This window comes from Sceloporus occidentalis, unplaced genomic scaffold (genome assembly GCF_023333645.1).
Source record: "Sceloporus occidentalis isolate IW3139 unplaced genomic scaffold, rSceOcc1.0.p SCAF_7, whole genome shotgun sequence".
NCBI classification, from domain to species: Eukaryota; Metazoa; Chordata; class Lepidosauria; order Squamata; family Phrynosomatidae; genus Sceloporus; species Sceloporus occidentalis.
Window position 1 is genome coordinate 19,280,778 of NW_028316987.1, and position 13,744 is coordinate 19,294,521.

At 40.6% G+C, this 13,744-nt stretch overlaps 1 protein-coding gene across 1 annotated transcript in view; it reads left to right on the forward strand.

Moving 5' to 3' along the window:
• EIF2AK3 (eukaryotic translation initiation factor 2 alpha kinase 3) overlaps positions 1 to 13,744 on the forward strand; it is a 40,441-nt gene that overhangs the window by 1,030 nt on the left and 25,667 nt on the right. The window contains exon 2 of the mRNA XM_089532279.1: positions 8,765 to 8,894. Coding sequence (XP_089388405.1) covers positions 8,765 to 8,894 — 130 coding nt within the window. The remainder of the gene's footprint in view (positions 1 to 8,764; positions 8,895 to 13,744) is intronic.

Genomic DNA, 13,744 nt, shown 5'->3' on the forward strand with positions numbered 1-13,744 from the left:
GAGGACACTCCACTAGGCCTTTGTAGCTCCTCCAGTGCAACTCAATGGTCAGTGTCTGTTGGATGTTGACCAGAGAGTTGCACTGGAGGACCTAGAGATACCTAGAGAGGACACTCCACTAGGCCTTTGTAGCTCCTCCAGTGCAACTCTATGGTCAGTGTCTGTTGGATGTTGACCACAGAGTATCCCTGGAGGACCTAGAGATACCTAAAGAGGACACTCCACTAGGCCTTTGTAGCTCCTCCAGTGCAACTCAATGGTCAGTGTCTGTTGGATGTTGACCACAGAGTATCCCTGGAGGACCTAGAGGTTCCTAGAGAGGTGTCCTCTCAGGTAAAAACATGGTGGTTTTGTTGTTTGCGGTTTTTCCATATTCACGGGGGTCTTGTGCCCCTAACCCTAGCAAATATGGAGGGACAAGTGTACAATAAAGTACAGTTGGCCCATCTTATACACAGATTTTTTATACACAGATTCAAGCATCTGCGGTTTGAAAATGTTCCAAAAAGTATACATTTCAAATATCAAACCTTGATTTTCCATTGTTTATAAGGGACACTATTTTGCTATGTCATTATATTTAATGGGACTTGAGCATCCACAGATTTTGTTATAGGCGGGGGATCTTGGAACCAAACCCCAGAGTACTGTATAACAAGGGTCCGCTGTAATCCCCCTAATCCTCTCCCCAGAATGAAATCCACAATTTACAATACATCACATTATAAACGCAATTAAAATCATCAATATCGATAAAACAATTAACAAAAGTCGGGAATCATAGGCAATCTTAGGACTGTCCAAATCAGTCCAAAATAGTGAAGGAGTGGACGAATGAATTAAGGGATAGCACTGTTTCTGTGACAGATAACAGAACGGGCCAAAGAGATATCTCTTCATGTGCCATGAAACCCACTTTGGGCAAATCACACTCTCTAAGCCCCAGAGGGTCCATCAGTGATACCTTTATTGGCCAACCGAAATGCACACAATATACTTGTTAGAAGCTTTCGAAGCTCCATGGGCTTCTTCATCAGGCAAGAAGATGTTACAAACCAAACAGGAGGAGGAAAAACAATTGGAGATAGCTTTTTGTGGGTTTTTCTGGCTGTGTGGCCATGTTCTAGAAGAGTCTATTCCTGATGTTTCGCCAGCATCTGTGGCTGGCATCTTCAGAGAATGGTGACTTGGAAGAGAGTAATACTGTTTGACCCTGGGTAGGGAGGAATGATTTCCATCTTAATCTGTGTATTGTTTTGTTATTGAATGGCACCTCCCACACTGAGGCCTTGCCATCTCTTAAAGGGCACTGGGGACTTCTGAGAGTCTAAACAAATCTTGGGGTTCGAGTCCCAACTCAGCCCTGAAAACCTACTGGGTGACCTGAGGCAAGTCACACTCTCAGCCTCGAGGGAAGGCAATGGTAAAAACCTCCTCTGAATAAATCTTGCCAAGAAAACCCCTGATAGGTTTACCTTAGGTTCACCATACATTGGAATTGACTAGAAGGCACACAGCCATTATTATCACTGAGGTTGTGGGGCTATTGAGAACCATCATGGCATAGTGGTTTGAGCTTTGGCTGCAACTCAGAGTCCAATTTTCTTCTCGGCCATGAGACCCACTTTGGGCAAGTCACACTCTCTCAGCCTCAGGGGAAGGCAATGGCAAACTGCCTCTGGACAAATCTTGCCAAGAAACCCCATGGTAGGGTTACCTTACAGTTGTCATAAGGCGGAAATGACTTGAAGGCACACAACAACAACAACGAAGTCCCATCCCATCCATTTTGGCACCTTTTTCTTTTCTTCATGATGGGGTTAATGCTCGTGTTTTGAAGGATTGCTCATGTTTTGAAGGACATCTCTGTTTTTCCACTTTGGATGTTGTAGTGTTACAAGAGGAAAGAGTTTAATTTTTATTTTATGTGTATCTTTCAAAATGCTCAACATACGTGCCGCCTCTTCCAATGTCCTGTTCTTCGGGGGCAGCGACTGTCCCAGTGTTGTCTATAAGCTTCCTGCAGCCCCCAGTTTGAATTTAGTCCAAGCCCAGGTTTCTAAAGCACTGCACCATATCAGTTAGGTTTTCACTTGGCAGTCTCTGTATTCGCAGAGTGTAAGGCAAGAACTGGGTTAATTTATAGGGTTGGATCCAGGTGTAGTCATATTTAAAGAGTAGACATGAGAAGTCAGAGTCAGTGATTCATTAGATCTTTAGCTATAACTGAATCTGAATCCAACCCATTATGCTGGCCTTTGGTGTAGAACTTGAAAACCTTACTTTCTAGACTACACTTCCCAGAATCCCCCAGCCAGCACCCTACTGGCTATGCCAAAAATCACTTTCCCCTGCTTTGGATACAATATTGGGGATGGGATATATGTTCACTCCCTCTTCTCTCACTCATTTGGTATTTTCCCAGTTGCATAATTTGGAAGTATAGGACAGTATTTTTCTTTTTAACAAATGTATTAAAATACCAGAATCAGGTAGACTGGAACATATTATACAGGTCGAGTCTCCCTTATCTGAAATGCTTGGGACCAGAGGTGGTTTGGATTTTGTTTTGTTTTGGAATACCAGTATTTGCATATACATCCATAATGAGATTTCTTGAAGAGGGAGCCCAAGTCTCAACACAACATTCAATTGATTCATATACACCTTATATCCATAGCCTGATGGTAATTTTATGCAATGTTGTGCATGAAATAAAGTTTATGCAGATTGAACCATCAGAAAACAAGGGTATAATTATCTCAGCCACCCATAAAAAAGTTTTGTTTTTGGAATATTTTGGAATTCTGGATAAAGGAGGCTCAACCTGTAAGAAATATTGTGGCCTGGTTAGCTTTGCTGCAGACTATGGTCAAGTTAGCTTTGCTGTATTCCTGCTACCCTGCAAGGATGTGACAGGGCAAAAAAGTTGTTTCATTTTCAGGCTTTTGGAGAACTTACCTGGTGTAATGCCTTTACGTCTTTTTTCTTCCCAGTAGCCTCTTCTGCGGTGCATTCTGATTTAATAAATTACATATTTGGTCATACATGGTCAGTAATAAAGTGCTGAGTTAGTTAATACTATGGTGATGGGTGTGTTGGGTGTGGCAGTGAAGCAAGAAAAAGCTGGAATCATTTTAGACATTACCTCCCTCACATGCAGTTTTAATGGCTAAACTACATTATATGTTTTTAATCATTTAGAACTATTGTTGTTATCCATTGTTTTAAATTGATTTTATTGGAAGCAGCCCTGGGATCTTTGGCTATAGGGCAGAATATAAATATTTAGTAGTAAATAATGCCAACTGAGTAGCTCATGCATGCTGAAGCTTCAAGAAACAGTATAATATTCAAGCTCTGATTGTAGTCCTTTGTGATTGTAGCTTTCACTTGCTTCCAGTAGTGGTGGTGGTGTGTAGATATTGCATATGCAAGACAGCAAACAACCTTAAGGAATATGCAGGGAGACATGCCCTGAGAATATATATGTATGGAAGAGCTGGGTATGAGCTCATGCTGATGCACTCAAGGAGTATAAGGATGTATTACTAAACAAGAGTCTTAGGCCTGTTACAGACTGCCAAAATAAAGCTGCTTCGGGTCTCTTTGGAGGTATGCTATTTAAATGATGCATGGATCCTAAGAGTCCGGAGGTCGTGCCAAAGCCACACTCCATTCCTAAGCACTGGAGTGCAGCTTTGGTGCAGCTTCCGGATTCTTAGGATGCACGCATCATTTAAACAGCATACCTCCAAAGAGACCCAAAGCAGCTTTATTTTGGCAGTCTGTAACAGGCCTTATTCTTTAAATGGGAGAAATTGAATTGTTTCTTAGGCTCCAGTCACTTTAAACATTATAATAATAATTAATAATAATAATTTGTTTTATTTATATACCGCTATTCCAAAGATCATAGCGGTGAACAGCAAGTAAGCTAATTTGCCCCCAACAGTCTGGGTACTCATTTCAGCGACCTCGGAAGGATGCAAGCCTGAGTCAAGCTTGGGCCCTTTTGCTGGTCTTGAACTTGCAACCTTGTGGTTTCGAGTGAATGGCTGCAGTACAGGCATTTAACCACTGCGCCACCAGGGCTCCTTTATAGATCAATACATATAATTTTAAGAACATTATTAGCTTTTTTATTATTGTGCTCCATTCTTTTAGATCAGTATTCCCAAAGTGGGTGGTATGCCCTGCCCCGGGGGCAATGGAAGATCCAGAGGGCAGTGAGGAGGGGTGGAAGGGGACAACAGAGGGCAGTGAGAAAAAAGGGGGCAGCATGGGGGGGGGGACTTCAATCAAAGTACTGGCCTGCAAGAAAGACAAGTGGAACCAGTGGCCTTTAGGACCATGATGGGGGTGAGGAGTTAGAGCACGTGGCGGCATGGAGAAGCGGTGGCAAAAAAGAGCTTTCACGTTTGGAACCCTGCCTAAGCTTTGTGAGCTTTGCTGAGACTTGGCTGGCAGGTTAGGGCTGGGCTGCTGCTCTGGCTTACTTTCATCGCAGGCTGAGAGAAGAGATAGAAGATCTAACATTTCTGTTGGAGAAGACAACTTGAAGCTCTGTGGGGAAGGTAGAGCTCTGGAGAAGGGGTATATGGGGGTCAATTCTTTTCACTGGGGAGAAAAATGTCAAGCTGGCTGTGGCCCTCTTTGTCCATACGAAGAAGGATTCAGAGTCCCTTCCTCACCAGGTAGAAGCTTCTGCCTTTGCTCCCAGTCACCTTGGGAGCAGCAATGGAGCAGTGCCTGAGAGGCCTCTCACCCGCACCAATGAGAGGCTTCTCAGTTGCTGTTCTATCGGCTGCTCAGTCATTTGACTGGCTGCTTGGTCACTACTCCCTTCAAACCCGGTTACCCTGGGAGCAGCAACTAACTGCTCCCAGCTATAACTGAATCTGGCCAGTTGGCTTTCTTTTTGCTGTAAGGCCAGCTCAGGCAAGATGGAGGAGCAGACCTGGGCCACTGCTGCTTCTGTTGCTGTAGTTGCAAATGAGAGGCTGAGGTAGAAAAGAAGGTGGTAGTGAGCTTTCCATGGCTGAGGTAGATGCCGCTGGTGGAGTGGCTGCTGACAAACAGAAGACTTAATATAAAGAAATAGGCATTGGGGGCTGCTAGGGTTGTTGCTCAAGATGAAAGGAGGCCATAGCCTGAAAAAGTTTGGGGACCACTACTTTAGAAAATACAAATGACAGTATTTTAGATGAAAAGGCTAGAGAAAGCTGATGCATTGTCTCAGAAGTGAAGTAATTACAAGGAGTGTGGAGTTGTATTGGCACCCTGCAGGAGTTTGGAGAGCTTCTCCTACCATGCCTTGGATTTTTTCCCCCAAACTGAAACCCCTAAGGGGGACAGTTTTGTCACTCCAGGCTGTTTAGGGCCCAAGGAAGACTTCTACTTAACAAGGTAGTAAACTGAAAGTCTGGAGGACTCAAACTTGTCTTGGATGCTGCATACACTCTTGGGTAGCCACTTTGCCCATCTCTATTGTGCATGTGTACCTTTAAGTTGCCTGTCAGTTTATGGCTTCTCCATTACATTCATATGGTTTTCTTAGGCAATGAATACTCGAGAGGTAGTTTTGCCAGTTCCTTCCTATACAGCACCTGATATCTGTTGGTGATCTCTTATCTAAGAACTAACCAGAGCTGATCCTGCTTAGCTTCCAAGGTAGATGCCGCTGGCGGAATCTGATGCCTTTAGCACATTTAGGCTGGAGCCGTTTTACTTGGATTCATACCTATGGCACCGTTAGACAACTTGCCATCTTAGAAGTACATACAGTCCTAGGGCAAATTCGAAAAACAAAAATAGCGTCCCTGGCTAATTTGTATTTGTGTTCATCAACCACGAGTTGCAACAGGTTATCCTAAAAGAAAATGGCCACTGACACAAAACTGGGTGGGGAGGACTCTTCAATTTTCTTGTTTATGGTTTCTGAATTCTACATTTATCAAGTGTCTGCATCTTTATCTGCTGCTTGTTTGACTATAAGAAGAGAATCTATTAGGATCTAATGGTAGGATAGTTTTCTTGGTCCCAGGAGTGCCTGGGTCTCAGCTGCTGGTGAGAGCCTCTCTTTCTAGATTCCAACTGGCGTTGCTCTGGTCCCTGAGGGAAAAGAAGAGCCACTAGTCACAGCTCAATTGTGCCTGTGCCCAAATGGCTGGTGAGAGTTTTCCCCTCTGAATTTCATCTGACATTGTTCTGGTCTCTCTGCGGGAGACAGAGAGTGACCAGCGTCTGATGAACGTAATCAACTCCCTCACTGCTTTCCCCCTTTCATTTGTGTTTTATGTTAGACAGACTGTAAGCCTAAGGGCAGGAAATTGTCAAATTAACTGTATGTAAGCCACCTTTAGACGTTTTTGGTTGAAGGGAGGGACTAGAAATACTTGAATAAGAAATAAATAATCTTCCTGACCTGAATCAAGTGGTACTCTCCTCAACAGGGATAGCAGTGTAAGTAAGGAGGGAAGGCAAGTTTAAAAGATGGGCTCTTAATGGTGTGTTGTGGCTTTTACGTTTTATGATCTGTATAATCTTTGAGTGGGCTCATTACCAGCCTACTTCTGACTTAGAAGTCCTCTGCTACCATTACCATGAATTGGTAATAATATAAACATGGGCCTAAATTCATAATAGCTCCAGCTGGCTGGTTGAAGATCTCTTCCTCCCTCAAGTGATTCTTCCTGTCTTTCCAACTCACCCTTCAGAGACCACTCATTCTTTCACTCTGGGAGTTGTGCGGTTTTCCATACGTTGTGCAGTAACTCACTACACTCTTAGCCAGCATAGCTAGACCTGACCAAAAAATTATGTGTATGAAAAAGTGAGAAACATAACTGTTCTGAAACTTTGAAAATGAATTCAATGGTTGGTAGTCACTGCAGTAGGTCTGGATGAAGCAAATATGGCCAGTCAGTACGATAACTGGTAGGATAATTCAGAAAGGTGCTAGCAGAAGGAAACTATGAGAAGTAGGAAGACAATCTTTCTTGTGGTTCTGATGGTTTGGGTTTTGCCAGTGTTGTAATCTGACTGTACGTTTAAGTGTGTGTGTGAGTGTGTGTGAGAGAGAGTGAGAGAGAAATCAGGGCCTCAGTCACCAATGTTCTCATGGAGCAGTAACTCTGATTCCTTAGCATACTCATCAGACTAAACTCTTGTACCCTTGGACTTTACTAATATCTTGGGTATTGTCAGCTGACACCGCCAGCTAATTGGGACCCCCCCCCCCCCCACAACCAGAAAAACCTAACACTGAACCGAGGATGGTATCCAGCCCATGCCAGTTTTGCAGTCACTAGTTTTATAGCATACCTCAATCTTGCGTAAAAGCACTGCATGAAAATGTATTTGTATTTTTATGTAACATGCATATTTTCTGCAGAATTTGAGCCAAGAACTTCATTGCAAACTTCAGATAAGGGAGAGATTTCAATAATAGCTGTGTTCCAGTATCTGGGAATTCTTTGGTCAATTTGTTTAAAAATGTGGAACAAACAAAATCTTTCTACCTCCACAAACCTTCATTCAAATCAGCCCCTCAGTCTCAGCTAGTTACCAAGAGTAGTGGCTGAATAGAGAATCCCATCTTACACTCTCCTTGTTTGTTTGCTTGCTGTTCAGTCCATCTTAGATCATATATTTTCTGTCCCTTATCTACTGTGTCCAGAACATAGACCCCAGTTGTAGTTTGTATCTTACCTTGACCAAGGTTAGACACATGAGACTTGTGTACATAATGAATTATTTAATAACAATTTGAGAGAGTAATGTTCTGCAATACCTAACTTATGTGTGAAATTGTCCACAAGAAAATTATGTACATTTAATATTTAACTTTTGGTCAAGGTAATTCTTTTGTTCCTGTCCTAAATACACGAGTCTTGGTCATGATATAGCTGGAGTTGTCTTGTGACTATAATTGTTCAAGCAAAATGTAGTACATTTTGACTCCAGAACTAGCTGTTTGCTATTGGTTTGAAACAAATTGCACTAATAATAGACTACTTACTGGGAGTTTTTCCCTAAAGAACAAATATTTCAAAGCTTCAGGAAGACTGGAAATGCTTTGCAATGTAGGAATAGAATTTTAAAATGTTGTCTAAAACTAGAAATGCTAGTCAGGACATAATAAATACTTTATTTTATAAGTAGAACAAATGTCTGGCCTGCTTATTGGAAGAACATGGCACAGCAGTGTGACCCAGATGGGTATTTTCTGGAGCTTTATCTGCATTAATGATGGGAACAATATTCAAAAGTATTGCACTATAAGTATGTAACACAGGAACATTTAGGAACATCCTTTGCTGTGCCCAGAATTTGGGGAGCATATGAGAATTCCAAGGCCAATACCAAATACACAGTGTGTAAGTGGAGAAGACAATAAAAGATACCTACAAAATAGTAATTTCATAAAATCATGCTGGATTTTACATACTTGCTAAATAAACATTTAGATGTTGCAGAATGATTTAGATTTAGTTTAGATCATCTTTTAGATTGGGGCGCCCAAGTTGGGTAGTGCTTTGATCTGGTCACACTGGTTCCACTGAAAGATAAAGAGGGGGGAAAACGGCTTGGGCAGCGATGCTGATAGAGCAGGAAAAATGCAGTTGTATAAAATAGTAAATTGAGAAGTTTGATGTACATTGACAAATTGAGAACTTGTTTTATGAACAAGATGGCCAGACCCAGAAGCTGAACATTGATGCAATGTCTTCTCATTTCTGGACTTTTTCTTTCTTTGCAGATCATTGGTAATTATAAGTACTTTGGATGGACGGATTGCTGCTCTAGACCCAGAAAATGGTGGTAGAAAACAATGGGACCTAGATGTGGGATCCGGTTCTCTTGTCTCATCTAGTCTCAGTAAACCAGAGGTAAGTTTACTAGTTGGCCCTCCACTTTTGCAGCTTTAACTCTTGCTGATTTGATTATTTGGGGTTTATTAATATGTTTTCTCTAGGAATCTCTTAAGTCCTCCAGCACAGTTCTTCTGGAAGATGAACATAGAGTTGTGCTGGAGAACCTAGAAGTTCAAAGATAAAACACTTCTCTAGGCATTTGTAGGTTCTCCAGCATGATTCTGTGACCAGCTTCTGGCAGATGTTGGCCATAGAGTTGCACTGGAGGAGCTGGGGATTCCTAGAGAGGTGTTCTCTTAGTTAAAAAGAATAGTGTTTTTTAATTTGCGGTTTTTCCACATTCAGGGGGTGTCCTTCACCCCTAACCCCAGTGAATGGAGGGACTGCTGTATATCCAGTCACTTGCTTCTGTGTAAGTTTATTAAATTGATTATTTGAAGATGACCATGGGAAGAAAGCTGATTCTTACAGCCCAAAGAGAAAATAGAACATGGTTTTTTTTAAAAAATCTAATATGTTACAAGAGTATTTATGCTAATAGCTTTATCCATAATAAGGTGGAATGTCTAGAACAAAAATTGAACTTTTTTATAGTTCAAAAGCACTCAGTAACATATCAGGTCTTTCAGTTTTCTTGAATTGCAAACATAGAGTTAATATTTTTTCAGCCACCTTAAAGGACTAGTACTGGATGGCAGTCCCAAAGATGTAATAGCTTTGTAAACCAGTGACCAGGGTGATATATAAAATGGCCATATATGTGCCTTCAGTAAATGAGGGTTTTTTGTTTTTGTTTTCCTCTGACATGGTTGCAGGCTAGGCTACTGAAATTATTGTTAATAAATGTCCAGCAAATATGGAAAACAAAGCAATGGATTGGAAACACTCTGTATACATTCCAGTCCTTAAGAAAGGGGACATTGGGAATTGCAAAAAGACACTATCTGCAGCCCAAACGAAAGAGATGCCTGTGGTGGATGACAGATGAAACTCTTCAGGCACATAAGGACAGACAAAGCAAAAGTAAAAAGTGACAGAAATAGAGTCAGAACCCTAAATTAAACTATTCAGTAACTTGTGCATAGGCACAAAGAGAACATCTACAATAATTATTATATAAAAAAGAGGAAAGAGAAATCAAAAAGAGAAATAGAACATGACAACAGAAAAGTGGAACAAGAGACCTCTTCCACAAGATCCAAGAATAATTTAAATCAAGCGAAGGGATGCTCTATGATCAGCAGGGGAACACATGCCATGACAAAGTAAAAATAAAAAGACAGTGGGAACAATACACTGAAGAACAATATAAAAGAGATGAAAGGATGATAGATTCATTCAAGGAAGAACTGTTTGAAGATGAACGTACAATTTTAGAAAGTGAAGTGGGAGAAAGGCAGGATATAAATCTAATAAATAATTTAAATAAATAAATAAAAGTGGAAACTGTACTCATGGCACTTGGGAGAAATAAATCACCAGGAACAGATGGCATATCAGGCTTCAAGCTACAGAGAGAGTGACTCATCTACACTTTCTAGAATACTCCAGAGTGTCGCCAGAGTATTCTGACCTTGGTTTTGCCCCTTAGCTAGCTTATCCTGTGTACTGTATACTGTGTACAGTACTGTGTACTATGAATGAGTATCATGCTAGTGCACATAGCTTTTCCCCTTTTTCAGTAAAAATAACCAGGAATGGATATTTTATTATGACTATTTCTTTGTTAAGTTATTTCGTAACTGCAGGTTCTAGTTTTTTTGTTCTTTGTTCTGCATCCATGTTAGATAGGTTTGGAAATCAACAATAGATCTGTTTCTGGTTCAAAATTTCTCTCTCGTTTGGGTGGAACAAATCAGGTTCCTTAATTAGGCATCAGCAATAACCCACCATATAGTATAGCTAAATACTTCCTTACTAGCACACAATGAAAACAGACGATTTGTTCCAGTGGGCAACTGTGACTAGCAAAATCCAGTGTCTGTTTACTTCCAGCTCTTCCTACCTGTCATCCCTGTTCTTATTGAAACACAAGTACAACCATTTTCAATATCCTCAATATCCACGGACGGGGGGGGGGGGGTCTATTCTGGACACCCCACCCCGACGGATACCAACATCTGTGTGAGATCACAGTAAAAGTGTTGGACAGTTCTGGGTGTTAATTCTTTTTTAAAAAGGTCTGATATTTATAGACTTATGTACAGACTATGTAGTAGAGAGCTCCCTTGTATTTATAAAATACTATATTTCTCTTCCACACTTGACTGCTTGAGTTGGTTAGGGGTTGTGGCAATTTTTGATCAGTGAAGTTGAGCAAATACTTGTTTACAGTGATAGTTCATGAGGAATGTGTAAATATCTCATGGTAACCTACTTTCTATTATCAAGATGATTACACACGACTTCCTAGATGACTCATTTTTGCATTAGGAGATGAGGTAATGCTTTAGTAGAAAGGGAAAGGGGAAGGTGATGTCATTTCTTTATCTAAGTTTCATGCTTCTTCTAATTCTTATTGCCTGCTTTGAAATCCTCTTCTACTTCCTCACAAAAGACATGATTTGTTCCTCCTAATACCTGTGGGAGCATATGTCTCCAAATCTTTGCAAAGCTTGTGTTGATCTCATTGATTTATGACTTATTTCTCTTCCTTTCTTTTCCTATGTGGAAAATCAAAGATGGGCAAGCCAGGTGAATTCTCTTAGGTTTTTTTGAATGAGAAAAGTCTGATTTTTTAAAAAAAATCTTTCTGGATTGGCTTCATGGCCACTGCTGTCACCTAACTAAGAGCAGTAGTATAATCATTCCATTTTACTGTCTGGGTTTTCCACTAAATACTCTGGATGAGCTTTTAGTTATTTATAACAGGAACATCCCCATTTTTAAAAATATTCTAAAGCGACATAATCAATTATTTCTTAGAAGAACACTTGATTTTTAAAAATGTTTTAAGAAGCTGCCTGCACTGATTAATTATCTTTTCTTTGTTGGCTTTCTCTTGCAAAATATAATTTTAAATTACGTTCTGGGTAAAGGATACCTAGCAGTGATATCCGTTCAGGCTTTTGTGTCAGCCACCTGGATGACATACCTTTCCATTTTCCACTAATGTGTGCCCCGGCAAATATGGGACATGAGTTACAGTGTAGAGTGCTGTCGTTGTGCGCAGATTGTGTTTTGTCAACCTAATGTGGAATATGCAGACTGTCAGGAATGTTGTCTAAAATGTTGCGCTGACGTTTTCCAGCTTTATCTTGGCTTTACTGTAGAAGTACATTTCTTCTTCATTGTCTTTGTAACTCTCCTATCTGAGTTGCTTGTACACTTCAGAATTGCATAAATTACAGAGCTGAGTGATTGTTTGCTGGGAATCCCACCTAGTCCAGCAGATCCACCCATTCACTCACACATATACAATACTAATCTTTCCCTCTTTTCCTTTCCATATGTTGCACCAGTTCCTTCATTAGGAGCATTCTCTTCTTTGATTTGAACGATTTTCCGTTTCAGTGAGCTTTTTGTTCAGCTTCTTATCCTTAAACTGTACTTAGCTTCAACTACAGTAAAGTCTTCCATTGGCCATCTGTCAATCAGTAAGCCCTGGTTCAAGGTCTTGGGTCAATCAAGTGATGTGTCTCATGTCAAGGGAAGATTCCCCATACTTACAGACATTTCTGCTACCTGCTTTGCTTAGTTCAGAGGCACAATGTAAAAAGCCTTAGTAATTGTCAAAATTTACCCCATAATACCATCTGAAGAAGGCCCCTCAGCTTAACCCGCTTTAGTGGGAAAGTGCAAATAAAGCGGCTGAGCTTGCTGATGAAAAGAGGCTTCTGAAACAGCCCCCAGTGCCTTTATTACAATTACTAATTTCAAAGCCTTCCACAGAACTGAAATCACATTTGTCATCAATGTCAAAGCCATTGAGGGGACAATTTACAGACCCAAAGACAGTTAATTCCTTTTCAATATTGATCCAGACTTTCAGTCTCTTACCAGTTGTCTTTCTACCTCCTCCCATGAGTCATAAGCAGATGGAGCTATCCGCTACAACTATATCACTGTAGCCATCAACTTTGACTTCCTAAAAGAAGAAGGTCACATACAAGGGCAAGGGTGAGCATCCTAGTCCTGCAGTCAGGGCAAATAGTAGCTAAACATAGCTTCTACTAGCTGCTTGTGATAATTGAAAAGAATAATAAGCAGGCATCAGTGATCAAAAGTTATACCTAGAGTTGCACATGATTCCAGTTTGCTTGCTTCAGGAACTTGGGGATGCCATCTCTGTATGATCTGGTAGTTTGTTTCATTAAAAATCGGTTAAAAAAACTAACTTTAATACTCGTTGCTGTACCTAAAATATTACTGTATGTTACCTTTTGAAGAACGGAGAGAAAGTCAATCATATGTTTGGAAGTATTTTATCTTTAAAGTACGTGAAGAATCAAATTTTGTGAACACTGTGCACTTAATAAGACATTTAGACAGGAAAAGGAAGTACTTGTTCAGTTCTTACAGTTAAAGACAGATCTGTGCAACTGAGTAGTAAGAAAAATAATATATGTATAAAAGTGAATTTTGTTTGGCTCCTTTGGCAAGTGAGAACTGTTAACAATGCCACACATGGCATTGTTGGTTTATTTAGCCACTCCCGCTTCCAACAGGGACAATTCAGCATAGTGTATGCTGTATACATAGACAAAAAGCCAAGTCTCACCAATATCTTTGCTCATCTTACCATGAGAGCTGGGCCACTATTTGTGCATAATTGAAAACCCTCACATTAGAGTCTGTTGTTTGAAAACTATTCTGTTGAAAACCTTTTGAGCAAGATGTGGCATATAGTATAGTCTTGTGACTTC